Source organism: Xyrauchen texanus, chromosome 8, assembly GCF_025860055.1.
Source record: "Xyrauchen texanus isolate HMW12.3.18 chromosome 8, RBS_HiC_50CHRs, whole genome shotgun sequence".
NCBI lineage: Eukaryota > Metazoa > Chordata > Actinopteri > Cypriniformes > Catostomidae > Xyrauchen > Xyrauchen texanus.
The window spans coordinates 27,337,136-27,359,352 of NC_068283.1; the positions used below are offsets into that span (position 1 = coordinate 27,337,136).

General features: G+C 38.9%; 1 protein-coding gene across 2 annotated transcripts in view; it reads left to right on the forward strand.

The window, feature by feature from the left end:
* LOC127648385 (leucine-rich repeat-containing protein 4B-like) overlaps positions 1–9,747 on the forward strand; it is a 45,943-nt gene extending 36,196 nt beyond the window's left edge. For both annotated transcript variants that reach the window (XM_052133049.1, XM_052133047.1), the window contains 2 exons: positions 2,025–2,535; positions 5,811–9,747. In XM_052133049.1, coding sequence (XP_051989009.1) covers positions 2,290–2,535; positions 5,811–7,763 — 2,199 coding nt within the window. In that variant the 5' untranslated portion in view covers positions 2,025–2,289 and the 3' untranslated portion in view covers positions 7,764–9,747. The remainder of the gene's footprint in view (positions 1–2,024; positions 2,536–5,810) is intronic.
* The last annotated feature ends 12,470 nt before the right edge of the window (positions 9,748–22,217 follow it).

The window sequence follows — 22,217 nt, forward strand, 5'->3', positions numbered from 1 at the left end:
GTGACATTTGTTCCCTTATGTGTTTTTGAGCCTGTATTCGTCTTCAAATGCATCTTGTATTTGTGTTCATTATAGAGAGTGGGCTCTTTTACTAACTGTAGGTCTCTCTCTCTCTCTCTCTCTCTCTCTCTCTCTCTCTCTCTCACACACACACACACACACACACACACTGCAGTACAGTTATCTCTCTTCTCTCTCTATCTCCACCTGTTTTATATTCAGTCCCTTGTGTTGTCTTCCTCCCGCATCTCTCCATCACTTTCTCTTGCTCTCTGTTTTTGATGCACCTACAGTATGTTGTCTTTCCCTTTCTATCTCTCTGTCTGTTTCATATTCATTCCTTTCTGTTAAGCCTTCCTCATCCTTCTTTCTCCCTGGGATAGATTATTAATATTAATGTTCCCCTCCCTCTTCTGCTATCCATCTCCTTTCTTTCCTTTCATTTCCCTCTTTCTCTGTCTTTCTCATTTTCTTAACATTTCTCACTTGCTATCTACACTTTATCTATCTCAGTATTCATCTGTTAGTGTTGATGATTCTCTTCTATCCCTACAGCTGTACAGTCATCTATCAGTTTAATAATCTCTCCATCTTTCTACCTCTCTTCCTCTCGTTTTTTTTTACTGTGCAGAGTGTAAAGCCTTGTGTTAAATGAACATGCATGTCAGCGTGTGATAATTAGGCCCATCATCATTAGTAATGGCCTGTGTCTCATTGGATACCCTTATATACGTTTTCTGGAATCTAAATAACCTGCAGTGAGTGTTGAACCCTCTTGCTTTGGGTTCGGTGCTGAATTAGCCGTCCATCAGCCTGAACACATTGTACCAGTTAATGCTGTTCTAAGACCCCATGAGCTTAAAATCCATAGACAAGTATGGACATAAAGATTAGTACCATAGTTCACAGGCACAGTATTATTGTAGTAAAGCACAGGGGATTTGAGAGTATAAATCTAGAACTGATGAAAGTGTGTAAGTTCAGCCAAATGCTCTGTATTGCAGAAAAACAACTAACTCCAGGGACATAGATTAAAATCAAAACAAGCAGGTACAACCCGCCCAATATTTATACCATGCTCAATGGAAACATGTAAATTCTTCATACTGTAACCCCCCTAAAACAAGTTCTATGAAACACATTTCCTCTGTATCACTTAAAAAACGAATTTGTCCCTGTTTTGTTTTTAAATTCATTTTATTGCAAGTAATCATTATGTGACATTTTACCAATTCAGTGAACCTGAAATCATGTCCATATTTGACACTCTAACGGGTGTTTCCTAACCAGGCGTGATGTGATATGATTCCAACGAAAAGCAATTTGTCCGTCAAACTTCTCTCATAAATTACCCGTATGCTCTCTTAAACTTATGACATTCCATCTTTTGCTAAACACAAGCAAATATATTTTGGAGGATATCTGATGTCTGTTTGTCCGTACAATGAAATTCAGTGTGGCCCAACACTTCCTCCGCTTGATGCATGCGGATGCGTTAAAATTTGAGGAACTGTAGTTGAGCTTCAAAACCTGATCTTGCCAATGAGACTGCAGATGTCAAGATTTATAGTGAAAAAAGAGTTTTTGTCTGTTTCTCACCCAAAACTGTTCTTATTGCTTCAGAAGACATGGATTAAACCTCTTGGGTCATTTGGATTACCTTTATGCTGTCTTTATGTTTTTGGAGCTTAAAAGTTTTGGAACCCTTTGACTTATGGACAAACAGACAAAAATCCAAAAACAGACAAAAAAGTTTGTGTTCCACAGAAGAAAGTCATACGAGTTTGAAACAGCATAAGGGTCAGTAAATCTTTTAATGTAGTTATGTGGAGTATCGAGTGGCAAATGAGTTTTCAGGGTGGGTGGAAATGTTTCAGAAATAGAAGCCAAGTGACACGGCTGGTTAGAACAAAAACTCAAATATAACTTTTATCGTTGTTGCTTTTATAGTCTGGTCAGGACACAGTGTAAGAATAACAAAAAGGCTTCTGTTGTCTTAATTCTCCTTTTTTCTCTTTTTGCAGTAAAATGGGTATTCATCACAAAGAGGCTTGTTAAATCAGAAGATCCATTAAAGCAAAGAAGGCAGAACTTATGTGTCTGTACTGCAAAAAAAATATTAAACCATGACAAAACAGCAGAGACTGAATATTTCCACTGAAAAATGCAGGCATGAAGTGAAGCTTTGAGGAAAGCTACAAAAGTGAACAGACTTCAAAAGACATTTGCACCTTTTGAATCAGCTTATCAACCTCTTTGGAACACAGGAAAGGTCATGACCCAGTTGCCATGCGCATCACCACGGTGACCAGCCTTTCTAGTCCCTCCCCCCTCCTCCTCTTATTGGCCCAGCTACTGTTGTGGCTCATCCTCCCAGGCGAAGGGACAGTGGGAGCCGTCTCTACCTGTCCCGCTCCTTGCAGTTGTTCTAATCAAGCGAGTCGAGTGATCTGTACAAGGCGAAACTTGGACGAGGTGCCCGAGAGTATATCAAACAACACTCGATACCTCAACCTACAGGAGAACTCGATACAGGTAAATACAGACCAGACCAATCACTTCCCATCAGACTACGGTATGTGAGAGAATGATTATGTGCTACTGTGTTTGCGTTTATTTGTTTGTTTGTTTGTTTACACACTAAAAATATTGAGTGTCAGTTCCACTAATGTGGCTTGAACATTGCGTTGTGTAAGCACAAATATTTTTTTCAGCCTTTCTCAAATAATGAGGTTTCAATGTTGAGTTTGGTATTAAAGGGATAGTTATGATGGAAAATAATTTACTGTCATCATTTACTTATTTTGTTCCAAACACATATCCATTTTTTTTCTTCTTCTTTGAAACACAAAATGAAGAATGACAGCTTTAGAATTCATTAAAATTCACTTTCATTTTATGGGGAAAAAGTCGCAATTAAAATGAATAGTGACTGACACTAACATACTACCCTACTACTACTATACTATCTGTTGTGCGCCATGGAACAAGGAAATTCATACAGGTTTAAGAGAGATGACGGTATCTCCAAATTTAAATTTTTGGGTGAACTATCACTTTAAGATAACCTACTTTGAGTGGGAAGTTATGGATTTCTTAAGATGAAGAATTTGCAACAGCAAATACTCAAATAACCAAAGCACTGAAAGAGTTAATAAAAAATAAGCCTATTACATTTTTTTTAATAAAAATAATAATAATGCTCAATTATTCATCAATCCTCCATTTAAGCATACAAATTCTGATTTGTTATGTCCTCGAGCCCCACTTGAAATGATTAAAAATCTAAAAATGTTTTAATACCTGAAGGCATCCTAGATTCTTTGGCTTCTTTCTCTCCCTTAGCATTATACCATGAGAGTGCAGCTCTGACAGTTTCCACCCTCCTCTTCAACACCCCCAACCCAGTGTGTTTAACACCCTCCTCCCCTCCCCTGCTCTATATAGAGAGAGGATTGTGGCAGTAGGCCAGGAGAATGCTTCTCTCTGCCCAAGAAAAGGGCTGTATGGCTGTATCAAATGCACTGAGACTCATGGTTACAGAACCCATAGCATTATGTATGCATTAGCAAATTCTAATAAGATAACTGTTAAAGGGAAAGTTCACCCAAAAAAATACAAATAAAATAAAATATGTCATCATTTACTCACCCTCGTGTTGTTTCAAAGCTGCATGACTTTCTTCCCTCTGTTGAGCACAAGAGGAAATGTTATACAGAATATCAGCCTTTGTCAGCATTCACTTTCATTGAATGGAAAAAAAACTGCAATTAATGTGAATGGAAACTGACACTAACACTGCCTAACATCTCCTTTTGTGTACTATTTTCATTTTTGGGGTGAACTATCCCTCTTCTAACTGTTTTCTTCTTTGGTTAAGTCAAGTTGATTTTTTTCTATTCAATGTTTACTGAGATTATACTTGCATACCTTTCACATGTAACATTGGTTTTAAAGGAGTCATGAATTGGAAAATCAAACTTACCATGATATCTTGACATATAAGTTCATAGCGCTATAAAAGCATACTGTAAATTTCAGAACCGAAAACTTCTTTGTTAGTCCAAAAAAAAGTCTTTATTGAAACTAAATGGCTTGTTCTCTACTTCCTCCTGAATAAAACGCCATATTGATGTATTACGTCAGCACAGGCCAGCCTCTGCATAAACAGATCAACGCCTACTTTGTCATCGACACTGCTTAGGCCCGCCCATCGGTCGTGCGGTTAGAGTAGAGTGGTGAGATTATTTATGTCACGATGGCCACGAAGATGTCAAGAATTTGCAGTGCCAGGTTGTGTGAAACTAGATCTCTTGCATTTGCTTTGCAAAGATCCCAACATTAAGAAAGAGTTTCCTGACGTTTATTTTTAATGAAGTCCTGGATCGCGACAGTAAGAACTTGTTTGTTTGCTCGCTTAATTTTACCGATGATTCTTTCACAAACAAGGTGAAGCAGGCTTTGCAGAGAGACTTAAATTAATAGTTAATGCAGTGCCAACTATATTGGACTCAACGGGGACGTCGCAACAAACAAGTGTGAGTATCCATGTTAATTGTTTTGCTTGGTATGTTACAGACTGTTAGATTTGTACTGAGCATTTGATTTGATCCTAGTGATTTTAGACGCTCGTTTATTCGTTTTAATGAACAGGGATCTCTAAGTAGCATATATTGTCTTGTTCTGTTGGCATGGTGTCACAATTGCCACATATGCACCTAAAGAGTATTGATATCAATATATTTAGACAATCTCTTTCCTTTTTAATGAAAACATGACTCATTGTAATGAACAACATGTGCTGACTACACTGAACATATGATGAAAGATGATTATATGACGAACTATAGTGCGACAAACACTGGTGAATGTATCCTGTACACGTTTACATGTTGCATAGTAAGTGTATCCTTTCACAGTTGTAAATGTGATAGCACCATGTATTTACAGTTTATTTGGTACTGTCATGCGTTATTCAGCATTTGTAAAACACGGAAATGTTTCACCGTTGGAAAATGTCCCAACTATGTAACAAGATACACACCATTGTGTCGCGTCTTGGTTTAAACAAGAATAAAAGTAATACCTATTACACAAATAGACAAGTAAATTACAGTGATTACCACGCTGTCACAGACTTCATTATCTGCTGTGTTTGTGGAGGGGGTTAATTTGGGATTAGACTCTGGCTGAAACATGTATGGATGTTGTCATCCTCTGGTTGTCATTTTTTTAACCATCCAAAGTTTTCAAAACAACCCCACACACATAATGGTGGGAGGGTTTACACTTTTAAACATGCAAAGATCTTACCCAATCTCAGCAGTGGGCATTTACACTGAAGTCTTCAAGAGCACATGCCCCAAAAAATTGAGCATTTGAATCAGAGGCACACAAACTTGATACAAAATGACCAATTATTCCTAAATTATGACTACTTTTAATGAAAAAATCACACTAACATTATAAGTGGACTTCAAGGAACATTATACAATAAAATAAAAATCCAATTCATGACACCTTTAATATGCTTTTTCCATGAAAAAGGACAAATCAAATAAAACAACTCTTAAGAATATGCATGTTTTCTGTAAAAATATATAACAAACAAGAAACAAACAATAAGAGGTTACAGACAGAAAATTGTTGAAAAACATTTTCTGAAAAGCACTATATTAAATAATGAATGTACCTTTTTTAAACTTTATCTTTGACTTTATTGTTTGTCTGATATGCTATGAAGCAGTCAACACAGGCATGTAAACTGAGCACACAACTCAATCCTAAACCTGTACCTGTTATTTTCTTAGGTGATAAAATCAGATACATTCAAACACTTAAGGCACCTGGAGATCCTCCAGCTCTCCAAGAACCAAATTCGTCAGATAGAGGTGGGTGCATTCAATGGCCTCCCGAACCTCAACACTTTGGAACTGTTTGACAACCGCCTCACACTGGTGCCATCACAGGCTTTCGAGTACCTCAGCAAGCTGCGGGAGCTGTGGTTACGAAACAATCCCATTGAAACCTTACCAGGCTATGCCTTTCACCGTGTCCCCTCACTGCGGCGTCTTGACCTTGGTGAACTCAAGAAGCTGGATTATATTTCTGACGCAGCTTTTGTTGGACTCATCAACCTGCGCTACCTTAACTTGGGTATGTGCGGCCTGAAGGACATCCCTAACTTGACATCCCTGGTGCGACTAGAAGAGCTGGAGTTGTCTGGGAACCGTCTGGAAATCATCAGACCGGGTTCCTTCCAAGGCCTGGAATCTTTGCGCAAACTGTGGCTCATGCATTCTCAAATGTCTGTCATTGAGCGCAATGCCTTTGATGATCTCAAGAACCTAGAGGAGCTCAACCTATCTCATAATTCCCTGCATTCATTGCCCCATGATCTTTTCACACCTCTGCAGAAGCTGGAGAGGGTGCACCTCAATCATAACCCATGGGTGTGCAACTGTGATGTGCTGTGGCTAAGCTGGTGGCTTAAAGAAACTGTACCGAGCAACACAACCTGCTGTGCACGATGTCATGCGCCACCCTACCTGAAGGGAAAATACATTGGAGAGCTGGACCAGAGCCATTTCACATGCTACGCCCCTGTCATTGTGGAGCCACCCACTGACCTCAATGTGACCGAGGGCATGGCTGCTGAGCTCAAGTGTCGCACTGGTACCTCCATGACCTCTGTCAACTGGATCACCCCAAACGGAACCCTAATGACCCATGGCTCCTATCGGGTCAGGATTTCCGTGCTGCATGACGGCACACTTAATTTCACCAACGTAACTCTACGTGACACGGGCCAGTACACCTGCATGGTGACCAACTCAGCAGGGAACACCACAGCAACTGCTGTTCTGAATGTGACTGCAGCAGATGTCAGCGTCAACTACACCTACTTCACCACGGTCACTGTGGAAACAGTGGAGACCACAGGAGAGGAAGATTCCGCCTTGCGTGCCATCAATGAGACCTTTATCCATATTACTGGCCCTACACCTTCTGGGCACCTCTGGCATGTTGTCCCCACTACAGCCTCTTCGCTCTCGATTCTTGGCTCATCATCCTCACCCCGTGCAACCAAACCCACTTTCACCTTCCCCATATCTGAACCCAACTACCCCTCTGGGCTTGACGATGTGATGAAGACCACCAAGATTATCATTGGTTGCTTTGTGGCCATCACCTTCATGGCTGCAGTCATGCTGGTGGTGTTTTACAAGCTGAGGAAACAGCACCAGTTGCACAAACACCATGGGCCGGCACGAGCCATTGAGATCATTAATGTTGAAGATGAGATTGGAGCAGGAACAGGCCTTCATGGCAGTGGCATCTCAGGAGGTTCCACAGTACCACAAGTAGGGTCCAGCGGAGGCAGTCAGAGCATGCGACTTCACCACCCAGAAATTGTCAACCTCCCCAACCTTGCACGAGCAGAGCATCTCAACCATTACTACAAAGCCCATCACTTTAACAATAACATGATAGTTCTAGGCCTTGGTGGAGTTTCTGGAGGCCTAAACAATAACAACAACCCTTCTCCTTGCTCCCAGGCCCAGACTACCTCCATCTCTTGCACACAGATGCCAGACTATGCAGGTAGCACACCATGCTCCATGCCTTCTTCGATGCCCCTTCCAACCCTTGGCATCCACGGGTCACTGAAAGGCCTGATGGGCAAGGGGCAGAACCCACAGATTGAGCCATTGCTCTTCAAGAGCGGCTCCAAGGAGAATGTCCAAGAAACCCAGATCTGAAATTGAGGAAGAGAGAGAGGGAGAGAGAAAATGGTAAATGTACAGATTAACGATCGAGAAGGAGTATCAGGGAGATAGAAACAGATTAAGAGTATTGGCTGTTCAACCCCTATGGGTATGTTCTCAGGAGTAATTACAAAGTTATGCCCAGTATTATATGAAATATTACCTACAAAAGAATAAGACACAGCTGTGAAATCACTACAAAGTAAATGCGCTGGCAGAGAGTGTCAACCTCACTGCAGTAGAGATCACAGTCTTTGCCACAATCTGATCCACACATATTAAGGATATCATTGAACATCAGCAAACAATAACACACTTGTCAAAACAATATGAATCAATACATTACTTTTCAATGCAGGATTGATAAGTATGTTCTAATCTTGCACCAATCTGTGCCAAAGCAAAATCTTTGCACATCAGCATCACTACGCATGTGTACAAACTCAATCTTCGAAGATGAAAAGGTCAATACATATGTGGGTATACATCCTCATATACAGAACTCCATTAATAAAGCAGAGATGATACAAAAATCAAAACACATCTTAGGCACCATCAGGTAGGAGGTGTATATAAGAATTCATGAAAATTTCAGCAGAACCTTAAAGTAAATCCAAATAATTACTGACAAAATTGGCTGAGAACGAAAGATTACCTGTGCTAACGGTTTAGCGTGCAACAGATAACAAAAAGGATCATTACAAATTTGTAGAGGTTCACAGTCCTACTCAAGGAAATTGGATTAATAGACCAGCACTGTGTATAAGGATTGTGTTTCATGATGATGGACACAGTTTCTCCCCCCTTTCGCAATGGCTCTCACAGTTGAGGAGAAAATGAACCGAATGAGCAAAAAGACAATGAAAGATATACAGATTTAAAGAGAATATACAAACTATGAAAGTATACATGATATATAAATATATTTTCATTCAGAGAAATAAATTATGAAGAATCTTTACATTTTTCTGACTGAAAGCCACGGCTTTTGAAGAATTTAGCAACTGCAGTTGTAGCGCTTTGTCACTGATAAATCCTTTTTTTTCTGCTTAAAAACACATCGCAAACTGGTACACCCTCACTGGACAGAGGGAAATGTTTGCATATAAGAATTTTGGAAATTGTATTTGATTTCAGATTCTTTGGCTTTGTTTTTCATATAAGTCTTAAAAGGTCCCTTTCTTGTTCTTTAATTAACAGGGTCATTGAGGAGAAGCAATTTTAATTCACATTATAAATACACTACAGTATGAATGTGCAGGTCTTTGAGATCCAAACTGGGTCAATATCAGTTTTCACCATTATTAACAGAATCATTAAGACAATAATGATGTTACTATGTAATGCAATGAAAATAAGCTGCAACGGTTGATCTACATGCTGCTATTCTAGTAAAATGGGAAGTTGTGAAATCTGATTAAAAAAAGAGGCTAGTGTTGATATTGTTTTACAATTACTATCATCATTATTGAAAAGTTCCAAAAGCATAGCAAATTTAGTCAGTTTCTTTATTTTTACCTTGAGGTGGTGTTTGTATTTCGTTGTGTAGAAAGTGTCGCTACAGTTGATAATCCCCTCAGTTGGAATAACAGTGGAAGTACTGACACTGACAACTTTTTGCTTGAAGCACCATGAAGCCGCAACTACAATGACAAAAACTCCCAAAAAAAGGAAATGGATGGGCCTTAAAATGGCTCCCTCAATGGCCTGTTTTTGTACAAGACAAAACTGGGACCCTGCCTTTTTTGCCATGATTCAGAGCAGAACACAAACTCTGGTGATTCCTGCAGGGTTGAAGTGGATTATAGTGAACACTGTGTCCAAACATGTGGACGGAACTACTGTTTGAGCAGAGTTTCTGAAAGCAAATGGAGGACAGCATTTGAAAGGTAAGAGAACCCCACTCAGTGAGTGAGATTGGAGTTTGGAAAGCTTTTTTAAAAATGAAAATGGACAAATAAATGAAAACTATAGAAACTTATAGAGCTCTTTTAAAAACAAACTATTATGATAATAAGTGTCTTTTCATCGTTTTTATCTAGTTTCATTTTGTTTGTTTGTTTTTTCAAAATCAAGTGTTATCTTAATTGTAATATTGTTATTGTTATAATAATTAGCTAATATTACACACGTTATAATTATAAAAACATTTCTGTTAGCAGAAGTCACTACTAATATAGTATATATATATATATATATATATATATATATATATATATATATATATTATATATATATATACACACACACAGTATATGTATGTCACACAAAATGGCAACTGAAATTGTGTAACTTTGTGTCATTGATTTGTTTTTGTCTTTTCTTTTCTCATGTATTTGAGGTATCACTGTATGTAACCCTTGGAGCTTAAAGATTGGAAACAGTTCTTTTCAGATACAGACAGAATGTGATGTGGCTGGTTGGTAGCGTCGTTCTCTGCTGAGAAAGATATGAGAGAGAGACCAGACTTCTGATACAGACTTGTTCTCAGAATGTCACCAATTATCAGTACCGAGAAGTGCGACTGTGCCATGTCAACACCCTGTTGCCACAGCAACACGCCTTCGCACTAATGTGCAAAACACTGTCAAAGCCAGGTTGCCATCTTCATGGGTCCCCATGCCTGTGTTCGTCAAACCGTGTTACCCGACAACACGTACAAATAACCACACACATGTTCTCACACCCAAACGCGATGCCACCTCCGTGTCAGTTGTCATCCGACATATTAGCGCAGCCATACTCTGGCGCTGCATCCCAACAGGTTCCCATGGTGAGGTTTCCCTGGCAACTGTTGCTGCTGCTGCGACAGTCCTCATCATGGCGTTCAGGTCTTAGATGCAAATGCGAGGACAGTGGCAGTATAGGACACCATTTACGAGGACATAACTGTCTCGTTTACCCTACACATTGTCATCCATGTTCTTAAATCACAAATTAGCATATTCACAGTACTTATATTGCACCTCAGCTCTGCATATCAATAAATCCCCTTGTCTATGACATCCATGGACATTAAGTTGCAGTTAGTGAGATGTCCATATCTAATACACCATTGATCTTCCATAGGCACATCCATTATCATATTTTCCGTCTCCGTGATTTGCATATGCTCATTTGGTTCTCTAGTGATTAACATAAACATCTGTTTGTGTGTGCACGCATATGTGTGCACCAGACAGAAATCGTATTACATTTATGCTCAAGGCATCTGCTTTCTTTCCAAAGCAACTTTTAAGAAAGTGTTGCCAAGCAGATTGGTAATGGGCAAAGACTGTTATAACATATCACATATCTCATCCTGATCACTAGGGATCTGAACCTAGCTTGCAATCTCAGATACCAATATTTTTATATAGATTTTGAAAGCTGTGACAAAGGTATAAAGACAGGCGCCCTCTCTCCCTCATAGCACTGCAGTATCTGAGTCACAGGGATGTGAACCCGAAACACACACTCAAACACATCGAGCCGGTGAGTCTCAGCTCTCTCTTAAACACACTTTGCAGAGAAAGGCCCTGCCCATCTGCTGTTATGAAAAGAGCACCTGAGAATGTGGTGTTGCGGGTTGGGCTTAACCATGTGTCTGTGTGTGAGTGTACGACAACTGCAATTGCATATGAAAATGGCCATTTCAGCTTTAGTAGGCTTATTTGAAGACAGCCATGTATTTCAATCAATGTTATCTCATTGATCTCTTTTTTCGTTGCCCTCTGTGTGTGTGAGGGAGAGTTTGTGGAATGCATGTTTTACATAAGTGTGTGTTTCTGTTGTTACTTTGTAACTTTAAGTGTGTGTATGCTGTGTGTGTATGTGGAAAGCATGTGTGTTTTTGTGTGTGAGTTTACACATGTGTTTTACAGTTTTAAAGGGATAGTTTACCCGAAAATGTTTATTCTGTCATCTAAACCTATTAGACTTGCTTCTGTGGAACACAAAGGTGTTAGGCAGTATGTTAGTCACCATTCGCTTTCATTTAATCTTTTCCATACAGTGAAAATGTATGGGGACTGAGGATGTCATTCTCTTTTGTGTTCCATGGAAGACAGTAAATGATGAAAGAATTTTCATTTTTAGGTGAACTATCCCTTTAAGAAACAGGTGAGAAGGTGAGAGTCAGACATCCATTTTAAATCCCCGGTTTAAATCACTTTAGTATATTGTCCTTTGTTCCAGGCTTATGCATGAACTTCTGAAAAAGGCTCTCACCCAGAATGAAGAAAAAGCATAATTTGGGATTTCATTTAGCACTGATTTTCCTTATACTTCAATCAAGAAGTCAGGGGCCAACTTTGCCGATTTGCAACTGTTCAAAACCGCAGGAGGTACTGCCCTGTTTGTGGCCATAACATTTCTCAGAAATGTATAGACATAATGTTGGTCCCCTTTTTGTGGTGTAGTCATACTCAGACTTTGACAGACAAATTTAGGGCAGCTATTGCTTTTGGGCATTGGGGGTAAAGATCGTATTCCAAAATTTGCTTCAAACATTTTAATTGTTTGCACTTTTGATTTGATTCACCTTGATGCATCAACAGTAGTTCTACTGTGTTGGCATAATATGGCCAAAGCTTAGCCACACATGGCAAACAATAATTTTATTAATCTGTATTTTTGTTTTGTTAATAAATGTAACTATTGTTAACAAGATACTCAAGATGCATAATTGTTTAAGGAAGACTTAAAATTCTGCCATCATTTACTCACATTCTTGAGACTCAGTCACCATTCACTTTCATTGTATCGTTTACAGTAAAGTGAATGGTGACTGAGAGGAAAAAACTTATGTGTTTGGGAAAACATGAGGGTGAGTAAAAAATGAAAGAAAATTATTTTTAGGTGAACTATCCCTTTAAAAAAGGTAAAAAAAAAAAAAAATGTTTGCCAATGAGGAAAAATAAATGAACTTTTATATTCTGGGTTCAATACAAGTTAAGCTCAATCAAAATCAAGTGTGGCATAATGTGTATTACCACAAAAAATAGATTTCATTCGTCCGTCTTTTCCTTTTAAAAACACAGTAATATACAAGCACACTGCTCCAGTAATATACAAGTTTTAACAGAATGAAAGTGTTTTTCTAAAATGATAAACTTCACATTACTGCCTTTATGCCTTCCAAAAACTGGCCCCATTTACTTCCATTGCAAGTAACTCACTGTAACTCAAATGTTTGCTTTTTTTTTATATTGATTTGGTAATCAATATAATGCCTCAAATGCTGTCAATTGAGCTTAGCTCATATTGAACTAGGAATGTTCTTTTCATTTAAGACATATTCTCTGAATATTTTGCATCCCAAATAAATTTTTATAAATTATTATTCTTTAGGTATTTTTTACTGGAAAACTAGACAAAAAAAAATGATTAAGAAAATGCATTTAACGGAGTATAGGAAGACGTGGAGAATCTTACTCAGACAACCAGCACCCACTCATTCACACAGTTCAGTACAGACTGCATCTTTAGAATATCAATTACATCCAATCCAAAAATCAGACTTCTTCCCTAGTACTGGTAGAGGCATTAGTGACGGTTGGTTTCTAAACCAGCTGCGAGGGATTGTGTCATTCTTCATGAATAACACTGGTCCATTGTAAATGTCATGGCTAGAGAAAACAGACACATTTTTGATGACAGGGTGTGGATGTAGCTGGTGTCCCTAACATTACAATTTTTACCACAGTTCCACAGCCTGTCACAGCACTCTGACACTACCAATTGCGATCATAGCTATGTATGACACAATGCATTATTGTTTATTTTTGATTGTATGGTGTCGGCCCAGGTCTAAACTTAACACTCACCAAGCACAAAATGCAAATAAAAATAAAAGTAAATAGAATTTCACTTCAGCTGAAAATTTACCTTCAGAGTTTTATTTATAATGCCCTCCATGTGGTGACACAAATGTCAAATATTTCTTGAACAATCTGCTAAAACAAAAATATGTGTGACAAAAATTACGATGCGTTCTATTTATTTCGGCTATGCTAGGTATGGAACCCCAAAACTATAATTGTATCATCTTGGCCTAAATTGTCAAACTCATTTTGAAAAATGTATGATTGTTGCAATGTGTTTCTGTTCTTTGCCGCTCAATGCTCGTGGACCTGTTGTCCTTAGTTCTGGAGGGTGAAAGAGAGAGAGGACCAGTGTGTTGTTCAACTCAGAAGATTTATTTAGCCCTGGAGATTGAGTGTGTGTGACAGATTTGGAATTGAGCATTAAACCAGCTTGAGTGTGTGTGGCAAAAGCCACACATAATGATTTATCGTATTAGACATGAGGGTATGTGTATGGTTTGTTTGAACGTGTGCCTAGTTTGCCATTGTAGTTTTTGTATGGGCTCCCTGATACCATCAGGACATTTGTGTGTGTGTGTGTGTGTGTGTGTGTGTGTGTGTGTGTGTGTGTTTGTTTGTTTGTTTGAGGAGTTTTATGAAGAGAATGAGATCAGCTGTTCACGGCGTCTGTTTGCGTCATCACTGTGATCTGTACAAGGGCCCGCAGCGCTTGTCAAACACTGATTACCCCTGAGTACACACACTAATGCAAGATTGTATCCTAGACCCTCACCTAAGTCAATAAACTTGCTTATATTTGCCACTTCCCTCAAATACACGCATACATAGCACAGACGCCTCTGGACAGGAGGATTGATAATTACACATGACATCTCAGGCTCAGGATGGATTCAGAAACCACACTAATGTCTTCTATATCAATTTGTATAGCTTGTGCCTTGTCTTCTAATGTAATCCTCCATAGCGCAGGCTTCTTAAATGTCACTACAATTGTTGATCGGACGGCTCTTGACTGGCTGGTAAGTGCACTTTTTTTGTGTGCACATGGGCCTGACATATTTGTATGCATACTTGAGCTTAGGCTCAAAAGGCATATATGTCTGCAGTAATATCCATCCACAGCATGTGCCTACATAAGGCTTAAGAGACTATTTTTTGTGGCTTGGCTCAGCTGCTTTGTCCTATATGGGCTGTTTCTGACATTTTGAAGGATGAAATTAGATGTCACTGTTGTGATGTTGCTGACTGAATGGAACAATCTTTCATGTATGTTTTCCAAGGGGTCAAGGTTTGGCTGTTTAGCAAGAGCCAGTTAGTCCCTGCTGATAGATGCCATAGCAACCTGGTCTCATAGAATCACGTTACCATAGCTACATTTTTGCTAAATAATTTTTTACACAACTTGTATTACAGCAATTTCCTGGTGAAACAAACACTAGAGGCGCAATAACAACAATTATTTGTATTCACTTTCACCGACATCATGATTTAAAGTGCAGATTATCCATTCATTAACACTTACTTTTTGCCCTGTTCCCCATGGTTTGAAATCATATAACATCAAAAGACTTTAACTGCATTGCATAATCTGTAAGGCAATACATTTTAAACTTTGCATTACATATCCTACTACATTTACGAGCTTATTCAAGTGCGACCAAACTGCATGGTTGTTCAACTGATAGTGTTGCACTTGTGACCAGGGCCGTAGCTTGTGGGGTGAAAGGTGGTAATGATTCTAGGAGCCCACAGATCCAGGGGGGCCCCACAACCAATTCGAAACTAAAGGAAAGGGGCCCTGACCAAAATACAGTCAGGGGGGCCAGAATACCTTGCTGCGGCCCTGCTTGTGACACAAATCACTGAGGTACGAGTCCTTATGAACACATTAAAGTGTCATAGAAGCAACACAAAATTACGTGGTTGCTTAAACAGTTGTGTTTATCTCACATTTGCTCTTATGACACTATCGGTGTGGTTTATGTTTAAGGTTAAGACTTAGGGTAGGGAGGTATGTTTTGTTGATTCAAAACTGGATAGAGCATTAACCTTAACAACCTCATCTGTTTGTGACAATATTTAACAAATTTTTAGCACCACAGAATGGACATTTCACCTAGGAACTGCCACAATGTAATTGTTGCCACAGTTGCATAATTTTCATGATACCAGGCTGTGCTTTAACTGCTCCATCTGGACCTATAAAGTATCTTTCTCCTATCTTGACCACCATTTAAAAGTAGCGGTTCCAGAGTGATTTGTTTTTTATTCGGCTCAGATGATTGGCTCAAAAACTTCTGTGGTTTTTGCAAAGACACTATTTTAAATAGCATACTGTACTTCCACGAGATCCTGCTCCAACCAAGTGACTTCCATTGAGATGAATGGGAATGCTAGCTTACAGTTTCCTCCATTTATTATAGATCTGCTCTGTGTTTTACTGGAAACATAGAGCTTACAATGTTTGAAATAGATGCCTTTAAAGTCAACAGCTATATTGGATTCTGCAAAGGCTGTGAGGATAGATGCAGTTGAGTGAGTTTGCTTCTGGTAATGAATGATATTGCTAAATTTCAGTTCCCATAGATTATTTCATAGATCTGTCAGGAGAAACTTCTTGAAAAATTGTTTTCATTCTTCTTCAGTCCTGTGTGTCCTCCCACAAGGCTCTTTGGTGTAGAGACATCATGATCTGTTATGCTCCTCTGGTTTAGAAAGACTTATGACACTCTATCTTGTTCTGATAGGGCTGTGGAAGGGTGTGCCAGCGTCCTGAGTGAGTTGGCCCTGTTAAAATCGCTGAAGCAGCATCTCTCTAAGGATGAACTTTCCATTCAGACTATGGCTCCACAGTTAGTGTTCTCAGGTTATGGCCATTGTAATGGCTAAATGCCCAGTGTGATGTTTGTTTGAGAGAAGCTGGAAAGAGATGTGTATGCTAGAGAAGCAGTGCACTGGAAAAACTTTGAAGTGCACAATCTCCAGCCAGCCTCCCTGTGGAGGTACTGGTGAGAGAGCAATGAGCTGTGACCTGATCACCTTATCAAGATCCGGCTCACGCTGTGATGGCATAGAGCTACCCACGCTGGAGCTGTAGGAGAACCTCATCTGGGTTCTCGGGGTCAGAGCGCTGCTGCCATCTGAGACTAAGCGATCTGAAAATGACCTAGTTACAGTGTAGAGTGGCGGAACGGGGAACAAGATTTGTCGAAGAGGTGAAACAAAAGCATGCCATTATCTAAGAACATAAAGTCGCACACACATTTTGGTGCAATAACTTTAAAAGGCATAGAGTGGCATAACCTTAAACATTCATCAATATGGAATAAAGTTTAACTAGAGCTATTGATTTTTCTTTAAACTTTTCCCCTCATTTGTCAGCTTTCAAGGTTGGATTTTGTTTTTGCAGAGCCATCATTTTTTTTTTCAAACTGTTTCCCTTGTTCCCTGTCAAATGTGGTTTGAAGATGTTACATTAGAATACATTCCTGTTATCCCCTTTTAAATGAACTCTTTTTTATTATAGGCATACCCTTGTATTTTAATTCTGCTGATAAATCTAAAACAAGATCAAGTAAGGAAGAAGGAGCGATGAGGCTGGCTGTCATAGGACATTCGGACATGTCTTGTCACTTCTAATCTTGTCTTATTTCAGTTTGTGTGTGTGCGTGTACACTTGCCTGCATCAGTGAATTGGTATCCTAAGGAAAGTTGTTCATACATCTACCAAACAATAAGGGGTAAATTCACTAAATAGTTGTGCCACTTTTGTGTGCAGTATGTTAGCAAAAATCCTGCATCTTATTCGCTAACTGCCAACTTCAATTTAAAGGAATATACCATGTTCAACTTAATCTATAGCATTTGTGGCATAATGTTGATTGCTACAAAAATACTACAACCCCAGTTCCGAAAATGTTGGGACAGTATGAAAAATGCGAATAAAAACAAAAAGTTTAGAGGGCAATTTAAGACTAATAAAAATTTGACGTGTTGAAAAAAACAAGACGATGTGAAACAGGAGATGTTAAACAGGTGAGGCAATCGTGTCATAGTATATAAGGATCCTCTAAAAACAGCCTAGTACTTCAAGAGCAAGAATCGTTCAAGACTTGTCAATTTGCCAAAAGATGCTTCAGCAAATTATCCTGCACTTTGAGAACAATGTTCACCAAAGACAAATTGTAAGGATTTTGGGCATTTCACCCTCTAAACTGCACAATATTGTTAAAAGATTCAAGGAATCTGTTCAAATCTCGGTGCCCAAAGGGCAAGACAAAAAACACTTCTTAATGTGCGTGATCTTTGATCCCTCATCAGACATCACTGTCATCACTGTCTTAAAAACATCATTAATCTGTAATGGATATCATGAACCTTGAACAAAACCTTTGTTAGTCAACACCATTCGCCGCTGCATCCACAGATGCAAGATAAGACATTATTATGCAAACCAGAAACCATACATCAACACTGTCCAGAAGCACTGCCGACTTCTCTGGGCTCAGTCTCATCTTAGATGGAAAGTAAAACAGTGGAACTGTGTTGTTTTGGTCCGAAGAGTCCACATTTCAAAAGGTTTTTGAAAAACAAAGCCGTCATGTTATCCGGGCCAAAGAGGAAACGCACCATCCAAGTTGTTACCAGTGTCAGGTACAAAATAATTGTCTGTATGGATCCAGGGGTGTGCCAGTACCCATGGCATGGGTATCGCACACATCTGTGAGAACACCATGAATGCAGACCAATATATACAAATTTTGGAGCAACATATACTGTCATCCTGTACATGTCAACATTGTCTAGTCATCCTGTCTTTTCCAGGGATATCTCTGCATTTTACAACAGGACAACTTCAGATCACACTGCACGGACCTCAAGTGCATGGCTGTGTAGGCAGAGAGTGCGGGTGCTAGATTGGCCTGCCTGCAGTCCTAACCCATTGAGAATGTGTAGTGCATAATGAAGCACACCATATGGTAACAAAGACCCGTACAATTGTGCTGCTGAAGACCTACATAATGGATGAATGGGGAAAATTCCACTTTCTAAACTTAAAAAACTTGTGTCTTCTGTGCACAAATAATTGTTATTAGATAATGTATGGTAAACAATCGACTGTCCCAATTTTTTTGGAGCATGTTGCAATCATCTGATTTTAAATTACTGTACATTTTCAAAAAACTATTCACATGGTGAAACATCTTATAGTGTTAAGCTGTAGTGCTTCCAATATAGCAAAGGGTGAATACACTGTGTAACAATAAATTTTTTTTTTTGGTTCTTGGGTAGTGTGTTATTTCCTAATTGCTTATGTCTGAAAAGTATAGAAAATTATTCCCCACAAACTTTGCTTTTGTGACCAGGATATTTTGAAATTTTCCTATTTTCTAGAACATTCCAGATAGATTCAGTGCTGAGTAAACTTGGAGTAACTTCTAGAACATTCTAGAACTCTCCAGTAAATAGTAGTATAAATACAGGGGCCTTAAGCCCACCAGTTCAGTTTAGTTCCAGATGCCTAAGTGGATACATATCTGCATTTTTCTGAGATGGCATCAAGAGGCTGCAAGCATCCGGCAGATGCCTTTTGCTATGTATATTTATATTATATATGTATATTTATATTATGTATGTATATGGATATTATATATGTATATTATATATTTGCATATGACCAATTTATCAAGACAAGAGCGAAAAAGTACTCTGCTAAGACGTGTGAGGCCTACAAGGCATATTTCGGCATTCCTGTCGGGGATGAAGACAAACCCTGGGCACCTCATTTCACTTGCGAGCACTGCAAAAAATACTCTGGAGTGCAAGATGGACAATTGTTGCTCGGAATTTTATGTTATAACATTTGATCTTTTTTAAAAATAAAGTAAAATATTGTAAATGTTTTTAATTTTAAAATGTTTTACAATTTCCATTGTTATCGAAAAAATATATATGAAAAATATTTTTCACATTTGTCATGGGTGAAATAAATGTATTTTTGGAGAATGGTAGGAGGGAAAAATAGAGCCATGAAGTTCGCTATCACATGAATTTTGCGGGAACCCACTGACCTCTCAAGCAACTGCTACTTCTGCATGGTGGACCCTTCCAAACGTCAGACTGGCAAGAATGCTCCTGCTATCACATATCCGGACCTTCCTTCATCCATCACCCCGGTGCCACACTGCCATGAGCTCCCCATACCCACTCATCCGGAGAGAGAGCACCCGTCTTTAGAAGAGAGCAGCAAGTCAGAGAGCGAGGAAGATATACTTCTCCAATCAAAAAGACCTCAACGACTTGATTAGAGATCTTGGTCTCACCAAGTCCAATGTCGAGCTTTTGACATCTAGGCTCAAGCAGTGGAACTTGTTAGATGAAAGTGTGTAAGTCGCAGATCAGAGGAAGCATCACCAACCTTTTTCCAGCTTCTTCACCAGTCAAAATGGGTTCTGCTTCTGCCACAATGTGACCAGTCTCTTTGAGGCAATCAGAATTGCCTGTAACCAGAATGAGTGGCACCTCTTCTTTGACAGCTCATCCAGGAGCCTCATAGCTGCGCTGCTCCATAATGGTAACAAGTACCTGTCTTCTCACCTGGCTCACCTGGTGCACCTCAAAGAGGATTACAAAAGCATCAAGACCTTGTTGGATGCCTTGAAGTATGAGTACATTTGGGGGCTGATTCGTGAAAGTGATATACAATATAATCGTAAATCTCGAAAAACGTCTCACTTCTAAATCTTTTGTAGTCATTTTTGTATTACTTTAGTATAACTACATTTTAATTTGGATTTCTGACTTTATGTGAACGAAAAGACCCATTTTCTCATTGGAATTAGGTACATTTCAAAATATCACTGTCCTGGTCACAAAATCAAAGTTTGTGGGGAATAATAGCCATTTTCTATACTTTTGAGGCATAAGCAATTAGGAAATAAATCTTACTACCCAGGAACACAAATTGTGTTACATAGTGATATCAAATACAAATCACTCCTTTTTGTTTTTATTAGCATTTTTCATACCGTCCCAACTTTTTCGGAGTTGGGGTTGTTTATTCGACATGTCCATTGATTATTAAAAAGCAAAAATTGAGGTTACAGTGAGGCATAATGTAAGTGTATGGGGCCAATACATAAACGTTCAAATACGCACTTTTTCAAAAGTATTGCCACAAGACATAAAAAATATGCATGTTAAAATGATTTTAGTTTGATAAAATCACATACTAACCCTTTCTGTGTAAAGTTAAAGCCATTTTACAGTCATTTTAAAGAGTTGATTCAGGTGTCTGAATTACAGTGGTAGAGCGATTGTGGTATCTGTTGCATTCTCCACAACTGAGCCATCTGAATCCACCTGCAAGATCGGTAACTGCGCCACGCAAATTGCATTCAGCACAAGATTTTGTTGTGCTTTTGTGACATTACCTGATTTGAATAGTTTGATTTGTTGATCTGGTTCTAAAACAATGAAGATAGTGCAGGCAAATAAACAATGCTGTTAGCAGGGGCAAATTATTCTTAGTAAATTCCCCATTGAGTGTTAGGGTAATTACTGCTGTGTGTGATTGTGTGACGTCTGTGTGACGCAGCGCATGTCTGCATTAACATGCTTCCACTATGTGAGCCATGTGTGTTTGCTTATTGACATCAAGCATGAGTGTGTACGAAAGATTGTACATGTCTTTATGTCTGCCAAATTGAGCATTTGTGTGTGTCCGTGTGTGTGTGCAGGGACATTTCTCTGCTTGAATGTCAAGCAGTGCTTTAGGCTGTGGTGACCTCACTGTTCGTAACCTACAGGAATGAGAGGCACACAGCTGACATCACCCCTCTCTCTCCTTTTCTCACCCTTTCCTCCTTCCCTACGTCTATATCTTCTGACATGCGGATAACACATCAGACCTTTTCTTTCTGAGTCACCAGCTTACAGAGAAAGAGAGAAAGTGAATGAGGGAGAAGTTGGACGTTCTTCCTTCTCTTTCTCTTCCTCAATATTCTGCCCTTTAATTCAGTTCCCCTTTACTGACTCATTACTTTCCCCTTTTGGAGTTTACCACGAATATGGTATACTTTAGCGCGTTGTTTTTTTGTTGTTGTTTTTTTTGAGACACAAATACCATGTTGTTGTTGTGAGAAATATAATATACACTGGTGGACAAAAGTTTGGAATAATGTACAGATTCATGAACCAATTTCCTTCCGAAACAGCAAAATCTGTACACTATTCCAAATTTTGGCTGCCAGTGTACATATTTATATAAATATATATACATTTTTATCTAAATAAAATTAACCTTACAAGAAAAGTAGCTAGCTTTAAACATATCAAATATCTGTATCCCCCCATAAAATTGGCATTTTGGCCTGTCCCACCTCAGAGGTCTTGACCTTCTCATTTGTATTCAGACTAGTAGATAGTCTCATTCAATTTTCTGCTGACTGCATTCATTAAGATAATGTTTCAACCCTGTTAGGTTATTGTACAAAAAGTGGTCAAATAAATATTTTTGATATTTTTATTTTGTATAACTACAAAACAACATTTGGTCCCATAGCTAGTCTCTAATGAGGAACAATTTATTTTAGATTACATTTGAAACCCTTTTACCCATTCTGGCGTAGTTCTTTTTTTA